The sequence below is a fragment of the Cicer arietinum genome, chromosome 5 (genome assembly GCF_000331145.2).
Source record: "Cicer arietinum cultivar CDC Frontier isolate Library 1 chromosome 5, Cicar.CDCFrontier_v2.0, whole genome shotgun sequence".
NCBI classification, from domain to species: domain Eukaryota; kingdom Viridiplantae; phylum Streptophyta; class Magnoliopsida; order Fabales; family Fabaceae; genus Cicer; species Cicer arietinum.
Window position 1 is genome coordinate 3,897,634 of NC_021164.2, and position 24,055 is coordinate 3,921,688.

The 24,055-nt window shown below is 27.5% G+C and overlaps 1 protein-coding gene across 1 annotated transcript; it reads right to left on the bottom strand.

The window, feature by feature from the left end:
• Positions 1-4,737: 4,737 nt before the first annotated feature.
• On the bottom strand, positions 4,738-5,507 carry LOC113786661 (secreted RxLR effector protein 161-like). The gene is made up of 3 exons (XM_027334675.1): positions 5,430-5,507; positions 5,233-5,316; positions 4,738-5,127 (listed from the first exon to the last, which is right to left on the bottom strand). Exons 1-3 carry the CDS (start codon positions 5,505-5,507, stop codon positions 4,738-4,740), a joined length of 552 nt encoding a protein of 183 aa, XP_027190476.1.
• Positions 5,508-24,055: the final 18,548 nt, after the last annotated feature.

The following is a 24,055-nucleotide window of genomic DNA, read 5'->3' on the forward strand; positions in this document are numbered from 1 at the left end:
AGGAACAATTATCTTACTATTGTCACGCTAAATTAATTAAATAAAATATATAAATAAAACTAAGGATTTTCACTAATTCTATTATCTCCTTGGTTAAATACTTATTTGGTCTAAAATAAAACTAATAAATAATATAACTTTTATTAATTATAATTTAATTAAATAATTCAACTAATATTTTCATCAACTAAAATAAATTAAGTAAAATAAAAATATCACTGCAGGTCATATATAAAAAATAAAGTCAACGTATCTAACACATCAATTTCATGATTATCGAAAATAATCAAATAAATAAAATACACAGTTGTCCACGTACGAAATAATTATGCCATAAACTGTTATAATGTAATTGTGACACCAAAACAATTAAATAAAAATAAAGGTTATAATTATTCAAGTAAAATAGGGAGTTGTAAATTTTAATTTAATTTCTTTACAGGTAGAATAAATTATTAATTAAATAATAAATTACGAAAATTACTAAAAGATACATATATAATATATATATATGAAAATATTGGGGTGTTACATTTGAATACTTTGGTGAAAAAGCTCACAAATTGTGAGGACTGAACGTAACCCATTTTTAGGGGAACCAGGATATATTGTTGTGTAAACTCTTCTTCCCATATCTTGTTTTATTTATCACTTGTCCAACACTAATCACTTTGTGAAGTTTTTATTATTATTCTAACCAAGAACGTTCTGTCTTTTTTAAACCATGATCAATCTTGAGTTAAAGTTTTCTAAAATAAAAATTAATTTTAAAAAAAGATATCGCAATTGAAACCTCCATTTCTTGTGATTAACATTGTCACTTCACATGGAACCAAGTCAAATTATTCAAGATAGAAATATGTAGTTTCATGGCATGCACAAATGACAATGCTAAATTACTGGATTTATTTTATCATTGTATGATACGATATATTACATTTGCATGGACAATTAACATAAATCTTTTTAAAGTGCTATTAAAAATTTTGAAAATGATTTTGGGGTAACTCATCTATCATGTCTTCCACTTGGAGATCATTCTAACTCAAATTATTCGGATGATAAATCATCAAATGGACCTTGTTTGATACAAGTGACGTGTTAGAACTTTTCGATCATTTTTAATGAACATTCACCATGAATCAGCTAAACAATAAAGACATGATTACAAGTTTCTAGGATCAATTGAATTTGATGGCAATCATGGATCCCTATTTCACTTTTTGACTAGTTTTGTATCTAATCAATAGTTGATAAGTTTTTGGCTTTTGCATATACAGAAAAACAATATCTTAAGGATCTTGTTTATCAACATGAACATGATCCTCCAATAACTCATAGGATCCTCCAGAAACAAATCTTGGATACTCAAAGGAACACAAAGTAGATACATAATATATCACTGTACTTTTTATGGTTGTTTTGCAGCACATTTGTTGCTAATAACAGTGGCTGCTTCTTGAGGTAGCAACTTCTGTTTTGAAGTGAAAGCATACCAAGAATTAATTGTGATATTATGCGTTTTAATTTTGGTATGGTTTCATTGTAATAGACCCAATTTTGGGGATTGGATCTCTTTTTGGGGTGTGTTTGTAAGACATTGTGCACATCTTGTGAATATCATTAATACATTTCATTTGGCTTTTGGAAAAAAAAATTATAAAATGCCAAATTCAAAACAGGACAAAGCATTGACCCTAGTTTGGTGTTTTAAGGTAACATCCAATATCTTGATTCTTGATCACAGTTCTAGATTTAAATTCAATTTAGTACTCTCAAGCTACTGGTGATGGGTATTTCTGTGATCTTGCTATCCAACGTTTTGCAGTTTTAGTCATATCCCTCTGCTACATTGATAAATAATATTATAAAATGACTAATAATATATCCCTTACAGTTCTAGATATAAATGACTAATAATATTATAAAATAATATTATAAAATAGTTTATAAATTTATTATAAAATAATTTATAAAATAATTTGATAATAATATAAATTATAAATTATTATCAAATTGTAAAATAATTTTATAAGTTTTATAAGTAATATTTTATGTATTATAAATATAGTTAACTTATAATATTAGTTAATTGATTTGTAATAATTGAATATGATTAGGAAAATTATTGATTTATAAAATAAATTTATAAGTTTTATAAGTAATATTTTATCTTATAATATTACTTTATTGTTTTGTAATAATTGAATATGATTAGCAAAATTAAAATGAGGGAAAATCATGTTTATCACAATCATCTAATTTAATTTTTAAAATATTTTGTAAAATTCGTATGATAACTTATTATATAGGATAATTGTTTGACTCAATGTACTTTGATTGTTAATTTATTTTTCAACATATAATGTTATTTGTATTTATTTGACGAAATAAAATATAAAATACAAACTCAAAAATAAGATGTAAAAATTTATAAATATGATTTACTATTTAATAATTTTTATTTTAAAAAAATGTTAATGTTGAATTATATTGTAGCGTAGTCTAAATTTATTTGTTTTATTAGTATGATTTTTTAATTGCGAGCATGAGAAGTTGTTGTAAAAAAAATTTATTGAATATATTTAATCAAGAGTTTGAAATTAATTTTATTAAAGATTTACATATATTTTAAATCAATTTTAGGTATTTAAAAATTTTAACTAATTGTTTGTGCAATTGAATTATAGTTATGTTGATATGTACCAAAAATAAATTTTATTAAAAAATAATTTAATTTTATCCAATACTTAAATTTTCATTTATTTTTTAATATTCAAATAATCATCATAATAAGAAAAATTAAAATAAAAAATAGCATTCAATTATAAATATATAATTTAATTGATAAAAATTAAGTGTTAACATATTTTTTCAAAAACATATATATCGTAAACTTTTGTTAATTATATTTTTTAATATATTCATATATTATAATTTTAAATAAATTTGTGTGTTCTAATAATTGGAAGTAACTTTTTTAATAATTTTTCATATATTCTTATTTTATGATTATTTTTTATAAATTTGTGTATTTTTTGTCAAATAGAATATATATTTTTATTGTATAAAATGTTACTAAAAAATTGATTGACATAAATTGAAAGAAATTATAAATGGATTGACATTAATGAGTGATTGAATTTTTAACATATAAAATCATTACTCACCATAATTGGAATAATATAATTGTCCATTAAAGGAGGATATTTATGTCGATATTTATGAGTGATTAAGTGGGTTTTTTCTATTGAATTTAATGACTAATATTATAAATTATTACCATTTGTAAATAAATGACTAATAATATTATAAAATAATTTATAATTTATTATAAAATAACTTATAAAATAATTTGATAATAATATAAATTATAAATTATTATCAAATTGTAAAATAATTTTATAATTTATAAATTTATTATAAATTATTAACATTGGTAAATGACTAATAATATTACAAAATAATTTATTATAAAATAACTTATAAAATAATTTGATAATTAATAATATAAATTATAAATTATTATCAACATCAACATTTGAGGTTGAAATTTTTATTTATCCTTCCAATCATTTGAGGAAAGCGCATAAGGATCACATCCTTATCAAGTTATCATCAAAATCAATGTTTTCTAGACAGCAGAAAATAGGGTTTCATTGAAATTTTGCAATGCAAGAGTTCTATAATAACGTTTTTTTTTTAATTCCACTAGTTAATAGCTACTATTTAATAACATTGAGGAAATTAAAATTTTCATATATTTATTGCAACAACTACAATTACAACAATTCATAACAATAAATTTTGAAACACATACTTCTCAACACATTCATTCTTATTGGTTGAAATTTATATAAGACTCACCAAATTTATTTGGACCCCACATAATTTAGAATGAATATATTGAGAAGTATGTTTTAAAGAGTATGTTGTCAGCAATTTTCTTGATTATGTTACCTCCCTTAACTTAGTCTCTTCCTCATCAAACTGCCACAAAAATAAAAACAAATAAATTCCCCTTTGTGCACGGTTGATTCGAATTTGCCAAAATTAATTGGACCAAACCAAACACGCCCACCTCTTCCTCTCATAAAACTCACCTTTTGTTGGGTTCAAATATGATTGGTTAAGTCTTACATTAATTAATAGTGAGTTTAATATTAAATACATTATAAGAGTGGTGACTGATATACCTAATGCCGTATACTATATTTAGATGAAGTAATTGAAAATTCTAAGCAATCCAAATGCTTCAATTGCATTCACTTCATCTATATATTTTTTTTTTATTTGGATTGAACACTTGCTTATATAAATTTGGGCTATTTTTATAAATTTTAAAAGGTTTGCGGCAAAAAGGAAAACTGAAAAACATTAACTCACCATAAGTACAAACTAACTTCTCAAATAGATTTAACTAACAAGTATTAACTACATTTTTAACACACTTTCTTAATTCATGCTTGTTAAATCTACCATTCTCATCTTGCTTCTTAAATATTTGAACATTTCAATCTTCAAAGGTTTTGTTATGACATCAGTCACTTGAGCTTCATTTATGCAATGTTCCACATTCATATTCCCTTTACTCACCTGATCTCTCAAAAAAATGGAATCTAGTTACAATATGTTTGCTTCTCCCATGTGCAATTGGATGTTTAGTCAAATTAATTGCAGACATGTTATCCACTGACAAAGACACTACATCTTATTTCTTCATTCTCAACTCCTATATCAAGGTATCAAGCCAACCAGCTTGACAAGCTCCCATTGCAGTAGCAATGTACTCAGCCTCACAAGATGATAGAGCGCCACTGATTCTTTCTTTGAGCACCAAGAGATTGGTGTTGTTCCCAACAAGAAGAAATACCCAGCAGTGTTTTTGCGATCATATTTGTCTCCGCACCAATCAGAGTTTGAATAGCCATACATCTTTGCACATGTTCCACTTTTTTCATCAAGATATAAACTTATCCATCTTTGAGTTCCCTTCACATATTGCAAGATTCTTTTCGCAATCATTAAGTGTGACAAATTTGGTTTTTTCATAAACCTGCTAATTAAGCTACCATAATATGCTAGATCAGGTCTTGTGCAACATAAGTACCTTAGTGAGCCTATCATCTGTCAGACTCAGTAACATCAACTTTATCATCACTTTCTTCTTTTACAACTTTGCATGTTAAATCTTCTCAATATATCAGAAGCATACTTACTCTAGTTCATTACTATTTCCTCCTTAATTCTTTGGAATTCTATTTCCAAGAAATATGTTAGCTTACCCAAATCAGTCATCTCAAACTCCTTCATTATCTATGCTTTAAAACTGATAATTTTAGTTTCACTGTTGTCAATCACAAGTAGATCATCAACATAAAGAGATACAATTATTATACCTGCTACATCAACATGTTTCAAGTACATACCATGCTGACACTTGCACTTTTGCAATCCAATATGGCTGAGGAAGCTGTCAATTCTTTTGTTCCAATCCCTTGGTGCATGATTTAAGCCATATAAAGTCTTCTTGAGTTTGTATACTTTTCACTCATGCCCTTTAACTTCAAAACTTGGGAGTTTTCTCACATAGACTTCTCCATTCAATGGTCAATTTAAGAAATTTGATTTCACATTCATTTTATGCATCTTCCAATTTTTCAAACTAGCAAATGAAACTACCACTCTAATAGTTTCTATCCTTATACTTAAGGACCTTTGTAGAAAGCCTTTTACCACCCATCTAGCTTTATACTTAAGGACCTTTCCACTTGGACTAACCTTCACTTTGTAGACCCATTTGACATCAATGGACATTTACTGCAGTGGCAACAGACCTAATTCCCAAGTTTGATTTTCTCAATTGAGCTTAACTCCTCCTTCATAGCACTAATTCATTTTGGATCATGTACTGCTTCTTCAAATGTTAATGGCTCAGCTTCAGCAAATAGAGCTAGTTGCATTAGCTCACTCTCAACATGCAAAGCTGAGTCAGGAATAATTTCATAATCTTGCAATCTCTGTGGTAATTGAGTGTTCCTTTGAGATATTCTTACCTCATTCTGCATAATGATTGGTTCAATCAGACTCAGTGTCATTATAAACACTAAGCTGAAACATATGCTCAACTGATCTTTCTCCTCTAATATTCGTCTAGCTCCTACTCTTTAATTCATCAACTATCACATCCCTACTAACCATTATTTTCTTGGTTATGGTGTTATATAGTCTATATTTTCCAGTGCTATGATATCCTACTAACACCACCTTTATCATGAAGCTTCTTTCTAAGCTGATCAGGGATGTGCTTATAACAAATAGAGCCATATACACGAAAATGACTCACATTTGGCTTGTTACCTGACCAAGCTTCTTTAGCTGTCACACCTTTCAAACTTTTAGTTGGGCATTTGTTTAGAAAATAAGCAGCACTTGACACAGCTTCTCCCCACAAGCTCTTTGACAGGTCTTTTCATTTTAACATACTTCTCACCACATTCATGATGCTTTTTTTTCTCTCCATCTTTGTAGTACCATTGTGTTGTGGTGTATATGGAGGTATTATCTTATATACTATCCCTTCTTCTTCACAAAATCATTTGAAATCAACTTAAATAAACTCCCCTCCTCTATCTGTCCTCAATACTTTTATGACATTTCCACTCTATCTAGACAGCAAAGCTTTAAACCTTTTGAACATATCAATAAACTTCATTCTTTCTTTTTAGGTAGATTCATGTCTTTCCAGTCAATCATCAATAAAAGATACAAAATACATGTTACCACCAAGTGATTCCGCTTGCATAGGCCTACACACATCTGTGTATATGACTTCAAGCTTGCTCCTTGATCTACGCTCCACCAGCTGCTTGAATTAGCCTATACAATCTTCACACATTTCAGCAGGGATAGGAATTTGTGGAAAACCATGCACCATACCTTGCCTCTTCAATTCATACAAATCTCTAATATTCAAGTGTCCATATTTGTAATGTCACACCCATTCTTCCCTAATCATAGTGGCAGCCAACACACCTATGCTCCACAACTTGAATTCCCACCTTGAAAGTCGTATTCTTTGACAAAGGAGCTTTGATTATCATCTTCTTATTGTCAAGTACCTTCAACATTTTATCCTCCATAATCATCACATAGCCTTTTTCAAGAAATTGGCCTAAGCTTAACAATTTGCTTTCTATGCCTAGAACAAATAGCACGTCAGAGATTGTTTCCCATTCTTTCTTTTTATCATCGCTTTTCCAAATCCTTCATTAAGTAGAATAAAAAACTGAAAAATAAAAACAATTTACTCTCCATAGCTACTAACTAACTTCTCAAACAGATTTAACTAACATGTATTAACTACCCTTTTAACAATGAAATTCCTTTATTTTGAAAATTCTCCAAATTTATTATCCAAATAAGGTAATTTTCATTTTGAATTTTCTTACTTAATGAACACTCAACATGAATCAACTAAACAATAAAAACATGATCACAAGTTTCTAGGATCAATTGAGTTTGATGGCAATCATTGAAATATCTTAAAGGGTCTTGTTTATCAACATGAACATGATCCTCTAATAATACATAGGATCTTCCATAAACAAATATTGGATGCTCAAGGAAACACAAAGTAGATATATGTATAACACACGGTTGTTTATTATCAGAAATAATAGAATAAGTAATATTGAGGATAATTGGTTTTTGTGGTTTGTGTCCCGTATTTGCAGCACATTTGGTGCTAATAATAGTGGCTGCTTCTTGAGGTAGTAGCAGCATCTGTTTTGTAGTGAAGGAATGCCAAGAAGTATTGTGATGTTAGATGTTTTAAGTTTTGGTTTGGCTTCATTGTAATACATCAAATTTTGGAGATTGGATCTCTTTATGGGGTGTGTTTGTAAGACATGTTCACATCTTCTGCATATCATTAATATATTTCATTTTGTTTTTGTAAAATAAGAAAGGGGTTAAATAAGTTTTTTATTTCTATAAAAATTTCACAATTTTTTTTTTTTAATTTTTATAAAAAAAATTGTCAATTTTTAGTTCCTTCAAATTTTTCATTTTTATTTTTGGTCCTTGATTCTAAACCAATTATTATGTCTCATTTGAATTTCTGAATGATATTTTATATAAATGTTTAAGGCATAATAAGAAATTTTCCTATAAAATTTAGAATTTTTTAACAAATGAGAAATTAAATATGAATTTTTAAACGTCAAAAATTTAAAAATTCATATTTAATTCATCATTTTTTTAAAAGGTATGAATCTTTGTAAAGAAGTTTAGTACATCCTCAACATTAATGCAAAAAATTATTAAAATTAGAAATATACGTAATAATTGGTTTTAAATTAGGGACAAAACATTTCTAAGAAACTAAAAGTTATAAAATAATTTATAAGGGCTAAAAACAAAATACTAAAACTTTATAGGGACTAAAGACTTGTTTAATCCAACAAGAAATTATACAATGTCAAATTTAGAAGAGGACAAAGCATTGGCCCTAGTTTTGTGTTATAGGGTAACAACATACAATGATACAATATTTTGATTCAGTTGACTTTGGCTACTGGTGATGGCTATTTCTGTGACTATATCCAACTTTTTGCAATTTTTTTGTCATATCATATCCTTTGCTACAAAAATATTATTGGAGATTTCCGTAGAAGTAGCTCAGTTATCACATTTGTTTCCAAATTCATGCAACACAATCTTTAAAAAAAAATATATTCAGCAGAGAAAACATTGTGAATGCTAGAAGAAAAAAAGATACATCAAATATCAATAAACAAAACCAAAGGAAATCCATTGGAAGAAATATAACAGCCCATCAAAAATATGTATATGTATCACTTTGTACATCTTGGAAACCCTTACCCAAGTAATTGTATAAAAATACAATCATCAAAGTCTAAATTATCCGTTTCACTTATATGTTTCACTGTATTATTTTTTGTTCAACCATCCTCAGTCCTCACATGAGAATCAAAACATTCATTACAATTTCTTCTCCAACCTTAGCCCAACACAAACACAATATGAGCCTCAAATACGAACCAAAACAAAATATTACAAGAGGCATACTATGTATGCACTTGTAATATCATAACACAGCAAATTGAATGACAAATATCAACTTAACATGTACATCTATATTGTGTTTTCTTCCTCCTATATTATATAACATTCTTGTTAATATGAATGAGAGACTAGAAGAAAGCATACATGCAAACTATCACTTTTAAGGAAGAGTCATGTTGAATTAAAAACTTATTCTTTCCTGTTAAAGATCTAAATCATTATTTCCATAAATTGGTTCAAATTTCTAGATTCTTGAGACTATGCTGTCATATAAAAGATTTTGAGGAAGCAGTAGCAACAATTTATCACTAAGATGGGAATTATTTCATGTCTTGAAATCATGGGTTCAATTATAGCAGCTTCAGTAAGCTGTAGTGCTGAGAACAAAGTTGGGTGCAGGGGTTATGGAAGCGATAAATATGAAAGAATATGGTATGGTGGTCTGCCAATTTATGCAATAATGTAATCTGGTTTGAAAATTATGCAGTAGCAGTGCTGCTGAATGTTGGCATGTGGTTTATATATGCTCATCGAAATTTAAATGTGCAGTCAAGGTTGTCGGTGCTAATTTCAAGTGGTGCTTGATCTGTGTCTGTTATGCAAGTGAATCAATAAAGACGCTGTATTTATAATGAATATGGCAATGGAGTACCAACTTGCAATGCATGATTGTGAACTACATAAAACAAAACGTAGGATGATAAAACAAAATGCAGGGTGAGAGAACCAACATCTCCAACTAACAAATAATGAAAAACAAATGTAGCAATTTCTCAAATTGTGGAATCCATCAACCATTAATTAAAAATAACCCATGAGGTCACTAGTAACTAAAACAAGCATCAAATAAATAACATTTTTACGTGGGAACTACTTCATTAAAAACCTTATTAAGAAAATTCAATGAGACAAAACCATGGGGAAAGAAAAAAGAGGACATAATATATTTATTTTTCTTTTTAAGTAGATGTAGATAATGATTTTTTAAATGATAAAATTAATTTTTTTTTTGTAGTTGTTGGAAACTTTACTTACGATAAATTTGTAATGAATATTATCGTACAAATGAATTTATTGATGTTTGTATGACAATTCAGTAGAAGATCACATACGATTACATATTTTACTGGAATATATACCTTGTTATATTTACTTTAATGTGTCATTGTCCCAAATGAACGTTGCATGCAATATTATCTTCATAAAAAAACTCATGTAGGTACATTTGTAGAACACAAACCATTAGTCCCCGATAATTGTTGAATCATAGACCTCAACCAAAACACATCTTGTCTCATGTTTGTTCTATGATATTGTTGTTGTGATTTGTTCAGCTTCGCTAGGACATAAGGTGACAACTACCACCCTAAATTTTTTAATAATTTAAAAAAAATACTACTATTTTTACTTTATTTATACACTGATATTTTATCTGTCACAATAATTTTCAAACAAATATTACCACTATAACTTTCTTTATAATAGAGATTTGAGTTATAATTTTGTCAATAATAATGTGATATATTTTATGGACTAAATCAAGACCGTACATCCTGTGCAAAAATCAGGTTGATCCAAAATTTATATTTGTAATTTCTGTACTCAAATTCTAAAATTACTCTTCTAATTCCATTAGACATTCTTCTTTATCTTCTCTATATTTATGGGGATGAATATAAGATGGTGTTCCAAAAGTCAAATGTAGAATTGTGATATAAGATATAAGTTGGAGGAAAGTTTTAAAGATAAATTTGATTGAACGTACGAAAGTAGTTAAATTTTATATATAAAAAAAATATTTATGTTAAAAAATTGAAAAAAGAAAAATGATTAATTGTGAAAAAATTGTGAAAATCAAATTATATAAGTTTATAAGATAATTGTGATTTAATATATACTAATAGGTGATGAATTTCGATTAGACATTACATGAGATATGTTAATAAATATGCTAATTAATATATAAATTGTGGTGTATATTATAAGTATAATTGTTTTTATGGGTTGAATTGTGATTGTTGGGCTATAGTTGTCGATATCTATATTTGAGTCTAACATGTGAAGATGATATGTTATATGTGCATCTTTTCTTCTTACATGAATTAACATAATGCATCATGTAAATTGTATCATATAGATTGGTATGTGTAGATCCTCATTGCATAATGTAGATTGATATATGTATATGAACACATTTATTTTACAAATTTTATTAATTATTAAAATTCTATTTGTTTTATTAGGCTCAATTTTTAAGATTAGAACGGGGTCTCCAAAATCTTTAAAGAAAATACATAAGTTTTTGTAGATAAAATTATAAGTTAGATGTCTATTATAAAAAAAACCGGATGGAATAATTTATAAAAAAATTACTAAAACAACTACTATACTTATAAAATAAAATATATTTTTCAACCTAAATTCCAACTAAATTTTAATTATTAAAAATATAAACCAAAATTTGATCTACTATCTCTCTCTAATATAGTAAATTTACAATTTAAAATTCTTATATGCAATACAATATTATACTTTTTATTTATATATTAAAATTTCGACAACCCCTATATTTTCGTTCAAGATCCGCTACTGGATTTGTTTCACATATCTCCATGAAATAGTTGTACTTCCTAATGTAAACAAATAACTTCTTTCTTATCTATATCATTATGAAAACTAGACAAATATGTATCTCTAATATAACAAAGTATATTTATTGTTGTATACGTAAAGAAGTTCATTTGTCTAATAGATTAATAAAAATAATATTTAAAAACAAATAATTATCACGATACATTATCGTTTGATTGTACTAATATATGCTACTTCGGGACTAAGTAGAAATCATTATTTTCTCGAGCTCAAAAAAGACATTTATTCACAATTGACGATCTTACAATATTTAAAGTGTACAACTGATTTGACTTGTTCATATATAACAAATTTAGAACATTTGTTATATAAGCATCATAATTTACAAAAATATTCTTCAAATAATCATTTTGTAATCTCAAACAAATCTTTTCTTTGAAATATTTAGACAAGTGATGTCATTTACATACTCTCATTTAATAAATATTCACACAAGAATATTACATAATGTTCATCTAGATTTTTTGAGCATATAAAGAGACTTACTCATTTTGATTAAGTCATCGTTTTAATATTTTGAATTATATGTCTCACGGAAATTAAATCTTTCAATGAGTTTTGTATAATCATCACTATAAAGTGAGTCATACAAATACATTGTAACTCACCATTCATATTAATTGAGCATTTCATGGCTACTAACTTTAATCAAGTATGAAAAGGCTATTGAATTCACTTGAGGTGAATATTTATTTCTTCATTCTCATGTTCTTACTGCGTGAAAATTCAACATAACTAATTAGCTTCACATCTTTATATGTGCAGGCTACAAGTCCAAAAGCCTTCTGCTATATGAAGCGAACTTTATTTAACTTCAATTGCTTCTTTCAATTTTTCAAACCATTTCTTTGTCTATAATCTATAATAGTCTTTTAGTTAATGATCCTCATCATCATTGATTACATATAACGCTATATTATATGCAAAAATTGTCATTGTTGACTTCCTTTCTGTTCCATCATATTCGATTCACGACATAATTTATTCAGATATCTTTATTTTCACAACTTTCAAAGACTTGGTTAGCTCTTTTGGTATTGGAAATCAATTATGTCAAACTTACTTTTTTGAAATTTTCATATCCTCACTTGGGGTACTTTTTTTCTAATAGCTTATTTTCTTATTTAAGCATTTTTTATCTTTGAAACTGACTGGTCTCCCACGCTTCTGGTGCGATTGAGATTCATTTGCAATATTAAATTGTCTAACACGAACATCTATTTTGGTAGGAATATTAGCAGCTGATATTAGTCTTGCTTAACTTTGAAAATGAATTGTGTTTTGAACTTCTTGTTCAGATTGCTTTATACGAAGATAAATGTAACATAATAATCTATTTCAAGTAATTCATTTGAATTTCTGCTTCATCATTTCAGTTACTTATTCTCTCCCCCAAATGCTGGGAAAATGAATTTATCAATGGATGATTAGCCTAATGGTCTATAAACAAGTCTCAAATTATTTGTTCACGATACTTTATAATAGATAGAGATTCATATCAAATATATTTTTCCATCATTATTTTAGGACCCATCTTAGTGTAATATATTGGAGAAATTAGAATATACACTACACATCTAAAAATTCACTAAGATAAGGAATATTAAGATTTTAACCTAAAACATAAAGGGGTGACTTACATATAATAACTTGATGGTTTGATGCGAATCAATATCTCAACATACATGATTGCATATTCTTAAAGTAGAATTTAGAAGTTATTATCTCATAAGTATAAGTCATTCAATTAAATTTAGACGTTTAAAGAATAGATACTCAAGTCTATTTTTTTTTTGTATGAACATATGTTAAAAAGATGTTCAATATCAATTTCAATTCACATATGATACTTAGTTAACTGTTTTATGTAAAATTTAGAAAATGAGCTTTTAGTCAAATTAGTTAAGAAAACAATTTCATAAACTTCTAATTGTGAGTTGCAATAAATATTTATGTGACCATTTTGTTGATGCATCAATTTAAGTCATAAAATATCTAACTAGTACACATAATCATGATCAATGTATTTTCTCACAAATATCACCTTATATAGTCTAGAAATGTGATTGACTCATTTTCTCAAATTATCAACTTCTTTTGAGAACTAGTAATGCACAAAAGTTAACAATTTTATTTTTTGTATTGTAATAGATCTGGGATGGCTCAAATGATCTTGCCAAACAACAACTTTAATATGATTTATAAATTTATGGTTTACAAAGATATATGTTTCAATTGTTCTAATAATTTTGAATCAATAATAAACAAACATATCTTTATAAAACTTTATTTTTCAAATAAAAGTATATAATGAAAATATTCTAAACATATGATTTATCTTATGCATTATTATACATATATCAAATAGTACTCCTATACATATGTAAGATAAACATTAATTAAATAACTCATAATAAAAAATTGAAATTGAATCAGTTGTTAATCTTAAAATAATAACATTATCAAGATTTTAATAATAACTCACATATTACTACTCATTGTTCACATGTATAATTTATGAGACAAATAATTACTGCAAGGATAATATAATTTAAATTGACTTAATTATTGCTCAAAATAATTTATAATTGTTTACAAATGAGAATTATAACAACAACCAAAGTCAATAATCTAAATCAATAATATTTGGCATGAGAATAAGAAAATTAAGCCTCAATAATTCTGCAATCGTAACACTTAATAAAAAAAACATATTTTACATTTGTGTTACTACTATAAATTAGAATTTTAAAAATATTAAGAGTATTGAATTTAAAATAGTAAACAATTCCTATTAAATACAACCAAATATTTATAGATTTCATAAAATAATTTCAAATTCAAGATTTCAAAAAATATTTTCATAAAACATATTTAAAGTGCTACGACAACAAATTCACACATACACACACAAAAATTGACTCAAATATTGACAATATATCATTTAAAAAACATGTATGATTTTCAAATTTAATTAGCATTGAAGATTCATACATTATTATATACAAAAATTGTCAAGCACGCGTAACAAGAATATAATATTAAAATTGACATCTCCATACCAAAAGTTATCTTAGAATTTCAAGCATAAATAAAAAGATATTATACTTAGAAGAGTTAACCTTCTCAATCACTCATGAGTTACTACATCATTCACTCATGAGTTACTACATCATTGCAGTTATAAAAAATCACTATACCACTATTTAGAGTAATAAAGATCATAATCACTCATTATACTCATGAAATTTTTATCACACTTACATGTAAATCATCAATACCACATATATAGTTATCTCTACTATATCAATTACCATAATCACAATAATGGTTATACAGAAATAGAAATAGGATGAATTTGTCACTTCAAGGAATATATAGTTCAATCTATCATGTGATCTTTCACATTTTAATCAATAGTTTCTCTTTATAGTTCAATGACAATTTGTGATAATGTTGCAAAATATTCTTAAAAAATATTTTCTCAATTTTGCTACTTCAAGAGTACATTTGAGTGACACAAAAATATATGTTTTTTTTATCTTATTTTCTTTTCTTTTAAATCAATATTAAGATCAAATAAATCTTATAGATTTCGATCATGGTCTAAATGTGTAGATAATCAAAAACCCAATCACAAATATTTTGTATTTGATAAATATTTTGCTACTTCAAGAACATATTCAAGGGACATGATTAATTTTTTTTGTTCCAAATCACATTAAGATCATAAATATTGAATTCTTCTGAAATTCATATAAATAAATATTGAGTTTTTACAAAAACTATATAACAAATCTAAATAATTTATAAAATAATAAAGATAATTGTAATCATTTAGGGATGCATGAATATTGAATTCTTTCATAATTCATGGAGAATAAATATGATATATATTTAAAAAATAAACATGACACATAAAATTAACATGAAAAAATGATGAAAGATATATATTTATTGGGCTTAGCGTATGCTGATAACATGTTGTAAACTAACCAAGTATTGTGATGTTAGATGTTTTAATTTTTGGTTTCGCTTCATTGTAATACATCAAATTTTGGAGATTGGATCTCTTTATGAGGTGTGTTTGTAAGAAATGTGCGTGCATATCATTCATATATTTCATTTTTTTTAATAAGAAAGGATTAAATAAGTTTTTAATTTTTATAAAATCTCAAAGTTGTTTTTATTTGTTATAAAAAATTTGTCAACTTTTATTCTTTAAAATTTTTTAGTTTTGTTTTTATCTCTAATTTTAAATCAATTACTGTGTCTCATTTGAATTTCTGATGATTTTTTGGTTTGGCTTCATTGTAATACATCAAATCTCCCAAATTTTGGAGATTGGATCTCTTTATGGGGTGTGTTTGTAAGACATGTGCACGTGCATATCATTAATATATTTCATTTGTTTTTTAAAATAAGAAAGAATTAAATAAATTTTTAATTTCTCTAAATTTTCAATTTTGATTTTAGTTGTTATAAAAAATTTGTCAACTTATAGTTTTTTAAAAAAATTTATTTTTATTTTTATTTTTGATCCATAATTTTAAATCAATTATTGTGTCTTATTTGAATTTCTGATAATTTTTAATGTTTATAAGAAATTTCACTATGAAATTTAGAATTTTTTAACAAGTGAGGAATTAAATATGAATTTTTAAACGTCAAAAGTTTAAAAATTCATTTTTAATTCATCATTTATTAAAAAATTATGATTTTTGTAAAGAAGTTTAACACATCCTTTATGCACAAAATTATTAAAATTATAAAAATACGCAATAATTAATTTTAAATTAGGAACCAAAAATGAAAACGAAAAATTTCTAAAGGATTAAAAATAAAATACTGAAAATTTTTTAGAGATTAAAAACTTATTTAATCTACTAAAAATTTATAAAATGTCAAATTCAGTTGACTTAGGTCACGGGTGATTGCTATTTTTTTTTTTTTTTCATATCATATCCTTTGCAAATAAAATATTATTGGAGATTTGTGTCGAATTAGGTCAGATTTCACACTTATTTCTAAATTCAAGTAACACAATGTTTAAAAAAATATATATTTCAACAGAGAGAAAAGGTAAAGAGAACATTGTAAATGTTAAAAGAAAAAAAGATATATTAATAAACAAAACCAAAGAAAATCATTGGAAGTAATAACAGCCTATTTAAAATATGTATATGCATCAGTTTGTACATTTTGAACACCCCTTTGCCCAATAAACTTAGGCAAGTACAATCATCACAGTCTAAATTAACGGTTTCAGGTTACCAAAATAGAGCAATCTCACACACAATCTATACAATTAAACTTCTGAAAGCTAGTTTAAGCTAAAATGAGATAATCAGGTAAAGCATTCCTAACCAAAAGCATCTATGCATTCATAATATCATAAAAGCAACATGTATATTGTGGTTTCCTCCATCTATATTGTAGTAATCTTGTTGATGCTGGAAAATCTATTAGTATGAATGAAAGATTAGAAGAAAACTTTTTCTTCTTTGTCAATGTTCTATAGCTTGTCCCAAACCATTTAGAATGTTGTTATATAAAATCTTTTTTTGGTCCTTTTCAAAAACTAAATAAATAAAATCTTTTAAGTGATATCAGCAGCAGTAGTATTATATGGCTACATACGTACAAAAATTCAAAACAACACTACAATATCAAAATAATTGGCATAACATGTTCACTTCAATACATAATGCATTTTCTAAGATTAACAAACAAATTTGTGCATGTAAATCGTATAAAACGAAATGCGGGATTAGAGAGTCAACAATTACTACAACCAACAAATAAATGAAAAATTAACCGCAATTTCTTAAATTGTGGAATCGACCGATCATTATATAATTAAGGTAGTGGTCCCGTCATTTATTTTTTTCTTTTTTTTCGATTTAGTCTTTTATTTTATTTTTAAGTGACAATTTGATCTTTTATGTTTTAAAATATCAATAATATTATCCTTATTTTTTGCAAAAATTCAAAAAATTCATCAAAAATTTCAAACAAAATCCACTTAATTAATTTTTTGAATTTTTGTAAAAAAGTGACTAAAACAAATTAAGTTAAAGAATCACAGATGGTATTTAGCCTATAATTAACAATAACTCATGAAGCCACTAGTAATCAAAACAAGCATACTAAAATAAATAACATAAACAGATATTTAACATATAAGTTGAAGATAAATCATATGACCACGTGGCATAGTCAATGCCAACATCCCAATATCAAGAACAAATTGTTATCAAACTCTCAAGATAGACAATTAGAACCATTATCAATCTTGGGAGTCTTTAAAGTATTACTTCTGGAATCATAAACAACCAACTTTCGATTTTTATATCGGTAGACACCAACAACATTTGTTCGTCTTAATCAATATATATATGTTACCATGATATATAGGGGTGGGCAAAGTTCAGTTCTGCACTAGAGCCATTTGAAAATTGAACCAAACTGTTTTTCAGTTTGGAAAAACCGAACTGAACCGGTTTTCAGTTCAAAGAACCGAACCGAACCGGTTTATAAAAGTGGTGCACCGGTTTATTATTTTGAACCAAACCGAACTGGTTTAACTTAATTTTTTTGTTCATATAGGCCAAAATTTTCATAATTACCCCTAATTACGACTAAAAACAATTCGGTTCAAGTTTTTTGAAATAAAAACCGGTTCGGGTTGGTTTTTTTAAACAAAAAACCGGTTCGGTTCGGTTTTTTGAATTGAAAAACCGGTTCGGTTCGATTCTGGTTTTACAAAATCAGTTCAAAAACAGTTCGGTTCTTAAACCAGTTCGGTTCGGTTCGGTTTGGTTCGGTTCGATAGTTTGGTTCAGTTTTTGGTTTTTTTGAACACCCCTAATGATATATACGAGAATATTTTTCAAGATCTTCTAAGCAAGGAATAATATATAATTATTCTAAAAAAGTTTCTTTCCATATTCCTTCACAACCCATTGATCAACTTTGTTGAATTTGAAAATTTTAGGTGAACTTAGTTGATGTTTATTAGGTGATCACATGTAAGGCAACTTAAGGCAATTGTGAAATAAATAAAGTGTATGTTACATGTCATTATGAAAATAAATGTTAAATATCATTAAATTACCACCTAATCCTAAAGTTGAGTGGACATTTGGTACGTAAATTCCCAAAGTCATATGTGTTAAGTGGATTGTTAGAGAATCCTTTTGTTGTGGCATTTTGGGAGGAAACATGGTGTTTTTGGGGCTCCTCCGCATCCAGCCGTGGAGGTTGATCCATTTGGTCCAAAGACGTAGTATGACTATCATCACGACACTGGACTTGTATAAAAACTACATTGTAATTCACACCATGCGACTCTTAATTAATTTATATTTTAAATTGATATGTTATGTATATTGCGAAGTTAATTATTTTGAGTAAAATAATTAAAAAATTATTTGTGATCCGTGTATGTTGTTAATTAATTTATATTTTAAAGTGATACTTTATGTATATTGTGAAGTTTATTGTTTTGAGTAAAATAATTGAAAAAATCTTTTTAAATAAGAAAAATAAGGAGAACATATTTTAAACATTCATAGTTTGTAAAATTTAAACTTTTCAAATATATGTGATTCATATGAGGGGACCATGTTTGTTAGATGTAATTAAAAGTGATTTGTAGTTAGTTAAGAAAGTTAGAAGTAGTTAAGAAAGTTAGAATTCTATTTTGATAGTTAGTGCTGAAAACTAATATAAAATCTGTAATACGAGAAACATTCTCCAGACGCAGTTAATCAATCTCCGATTTTAGAATATTTTGTTTTCTTCTCTTTTCTTCTCAATTTCAATTCCTCTCAATTATACAACATGTTCTAATAAATGGCATCAAGAGCTTGGGTTCTAAACCTTGGGAAGCACAAGTGCAGGTGTGAGGGGGAATCAAAAAAAAAAATTTGGGCAACACAAGAGTGAAAGAAAGAAAGAAGACATGAATGAAGGAGGATTTCCATCGAATTTTCTAATCCTTGATGGGAAGAATTGAGTGAGGTGGTATGTATCAATGAGATCGTTGCTGGAAGGTCAAAAAGTGTTTGAGATTGTTCAAGATGGCTATGAACAACTTGGTGCAAATCCAACAAAAATACAACAAACAACTTTCAAAGATTGCAAGAAAAGAGATTGCAAGACATTGTTATACATCCAGCAAAGTGTGGAGTCAAACAACTTTGAAAGGATTTCAAAGGCATCTACATCAAATGAGGCATGGGAGATCTTGGTTAACTACTATATAGGTGGGGAAAAGGCCAAGAAAGTGAAGCTCCAAATACAAAGAAGGCAATACGAACTATGACAGATGGAAGAAGATGAAGCTGAGGCATATTACTTCAATCGTGTGTAGGTTGTTGTTAATCAGATTAGAACAAATGGTGAATCATTAACTGTAGTGGTGGTTATTCAAAAGATCTTCAGAACATTAACACAAAGACATGATCATATTGTGGTGGCTATTGAAGAATCAAAGTATCTTGATAAGATGAAGGTGGAGGATTTGCAACGCTCTCTTGAAGCTCATGAATTAAGAGTAAGAGAAAGGTGTGCAGTAATCTCAACATCTCAAGTGCAGGCCCAATTAGCAAGAAGAAAAACCAAGGTGATATGAAGCACAAGAAAGGAAAGGGTAAATTCAAGTGGTACAAGAAACACAATTTTGATGAAGGAGCTGGAAGTTCAAGAAATCAGAACATAAGTGATAACAGCAGCAAAAATTCAAATGGCAAGAAAAAGTTCAACAAGAAAGGGATCCAATGTTAGTGAATGCAGATCCAAGAAAGTCCAAAGAGAGGATGATGAAGCTTAAATGGCAGTTGAGGATTCAGATTCACATGATGTGTTATTAATGGCTACCTGATAACTCTTCATCATATACTTATTTTTCATTGGTTTTAGTCTTAGTTATCTTTAATCATTAGTTAATTTAAAGAGTTATTTGATATATTTTATTTATTTTAGTTTTTGAATTTAATGAAATATTTATGTTCTTATTTCCTTGATTAAGTAGAGATTATTTGTATTTTTGCGTTGTTTCATTGTTTTAGTGCAGTGCTGAATTTTGGTGAGAAATCAACATGACCTATGTGGAGTATTTCAGTCATATGTGTAGTTGTAGATGTCCAATTTGAGTCATACCAAGTGCAAATGAAAGCTAAGATCCATAGCTACAACTTTCATGAACACACCAAAATCCAATTCGGATATAAAAGAGGAGAACAATGCACTAAACGCCTTATATAAGAGGTTTTGTGCCTGAAGCGCATAGCTTGCGCCTGGGGCGCATTTCTGCATGTAAAATCTATCTATTTTATGCTGCAATGCTCTTGAAGCGTGCCTGGGAAGCACGACGCGCATCAGAACACATTAAAATATGTTTTATCACTTTTTAGACATTTTTTTTACTATTGGGAAGTTGAGAGACTTGTGCCCTAACAGAGAAACTTAGAGACAGCTGTTCTTAACACCATTTGAGGAGTTCTATCAATAACCATTCATGAATCCTTCTTGTAATTCTTCTTATATCCCTATCTTTTTCATCTCTGTCATGAACAATTAAACTTTTTTTTGTTAGAGATGAGTAAAACAAGATGAAACCCTTATTTTCTAATTTGATTTCTAGTTATATGAATGAGTTTATTGAATTATTTTTCTCATCTCTAGGCTTAATGCTTTTTATTGCTTGATCAACATTAAAATGTTCTATAATTCGTATTTTGAAACGGAAGTGGACTTTATGAATGTTTGAAATGAGAAATTCATGATATTGTAGTCTAGGGATAGATGCAGATCATGAAACTATTAAATTTGTTGCAAAGCCAATCGTTTAAAAAAGAGAATTAATGTACCGTAAAGCTTAATTCTAATCTTAAATCCACTAAGGAATTAGAGGTCAATTTGGAATTAAAGATTTTGTCACTAAGACATTAGGGCAAGAATAATAAAGAGAATTCGGTAATAATTCAATAAAGGAATTAGTAACTAGGATCAAACTAGACACCAATGTTGGATTCGAAGTAAAACTCATCCATGACATTTTTCTTATAATAAAGGATCAATTTTATTACTGTTGTTAATTTCAAATCTTATTTCAATCATTTCGGAATTTTTTTTGTTCAATTTTAGTAATTAAATACAATTCGATAGTAAAACGTAATTCTCGAGTTCGACACTCGGTACTACCGTTTTATTATTACATGCAACGATTCAGTATACTTGTTGAATCGCTATCAAATATTTGGCGCCGTTACCGGGAATTGACATATCATTATTGAGTTATAATTTATTTACTTAATTAAAATTTTTTGCTCTGCAATAAAATTTTTGTTTTTATTTTAATTATTTATTTTTCTTTATTTTAAAACTTTTTCATTACTCACAATTTGTTTAACCTTGTATGCGAGGTCAGTCCTCATCTGAACTTCTCTTTGATCCAGAAATTGAAAAAACTATGAAATCAAATCGAAAGGCGGTTCGAGAAAGGAGACAAAGGGAAACACAATTAGTAGTGGAAGAAGAGGATTTGGGGGATTTCTTCATATTTGCGGAGATGGATGATCCACCACCACCTGAACGTACCCTCGACGAGTATGAAAATCGAGATAGAAAGTGTGTTTGGTTGACTATCCATAACCAACCGGTTACAATCAACATGTTCGAAATAAGTCTCGTTCTATACCGAGAGTTGAAGGAGATTGACTTTTCCGGTAAACATAATGAAGACAATTTGATCATAACATTTGGGCACATGTTTTTAGCTTTTTACTTTGGTATTTTAATAGCTCTTTATATCTTAGAATAATTCTTTAGCTTGTTTCTAAACTTTGGGTCAAAATTAAATTATAATTTTATTATTTGCACTTTGACCCCCTGCTCGCTCTGTAGGCCATAACTTGAGCTCTGGATATCGGATTGACGCATGCGAGCAGACGTTGGAAGCTAAAAATCATAGCTACAACTTTTTGTGTTGGAATAAAAGCCCAATGCTGAACTTTACTCGGCCTAAATTGCAGATTTTGTAATCTGGACTTTTGTAATAATTTTAAATAGCGGGCCACATGTTTTTCAAGTCCAAAATCGAGTACTATATATAAAGAGTTTCTTTCCTTTCTTAGACATTGGATTATTTTCGGATTTAGATTCAAAAAAGGAGATAAACACTTTTTATTTTAATTTCATGGAAGGCTAGTTACATAAGATTAATCCACGAGTTCAAAGTTTCATCAATACCTTGAGATTCAGGTTTCAACGTCAATTTCGCTTTATAATTCTATTTTCGTTTATTTGATTATATTGATATTTTGATTGCTTAAATTGAATTTCAATAGGATCTATTAAATTCATTTGACAGGATTTTGTTTCGGTTTCTAATTTATGTGAATTATAATTTTGCGACATTTGATTGTTAATTGTAATATATCAATAATTGTGATGCTTAATCTAGTCAAAGAAATTGAATTCATATTGGGTTGATTACGCTTGTTTGATCAATTCTATAGTCAAATAGGAATAGAATCACGAATTAGAAATTAAACTCATTGATATAATATGTGATAGGTTTAAAACTCGAATCAATATATTAATCGTTTTGCTCATTTGTTCAAACAAAAATCTAAAAAACCCCATTTATTTCTTTCTTTTTCTTTTTCTCTTTTTTTTTTATTTTTTTTTATTTTATTTTATAAATAAACCTCAAATTTAAACAAACAAGTTGAGCACCCTCACATTTATTTAAGAAAAGACTCCTTTATCCCCTAAAATTAGGTCAATTCATTGTTTTTCACTTTTAGACTTGTAATGAGCTATATAACAAAGATTGAGATAATTAGACTCAAATGGACTTAAACAAATGGATAATTGTAGAGTAAGCTTATTTGGCTAGTAGTTTAACAAGAAACAAATGCCTAGATCATTTCAATATATACATGCGAACAACAGTCAAGTCAAGTTCTAGCGTAACTAGCAATCATGAGTGAGATAACACACAAGAACAAAGAAGATGGAAAAAAATATTCCATTCATAATAAGGTTTTAAATCTCACAAAGGTTAATGACCTATCACAAATTATACGCAATTTAGCATTTTAATCCAATTTATTTTACCAAGAATGCAAAGATACTATCCAATCATCCTAGTCCAAACAAACTCACAACATTTGCTCACAACATTTACAACTACAAAATCTGATGAAAAAGCACGCAATGCAGTGCACATTTTTTTATTTTCTATTTATTTATTCTTTTTTTTTTTTTGAAATCCTATAACAAAATAAAATTTTAAATAATA

Bases quoted from the DNA above. Each gene is read 5' to 3' on its own strand.
- LOC113786661 (XM_027334675.1), bottom strand. From the start codon at position 5,507: ATGCACCAAGGGATTGGAACAAAAGAATTGACAGCTTCCTCAGCCATA. The intron at 5,317-5,429 runs GTATGTACTTGA...TTTAAAGCATAG, and splicing joins AAAGTGCAAGTGTCAGCATG to ATAATGAAGGAGTTTGAGAT. The intron at 5,128-5,232 runs GTAATGAACTAG...TGAGTCTGACAG, and splicing joins AAAGAATTAAGGAGGAAATA to ATGATAGGCTCACTAAGGTA.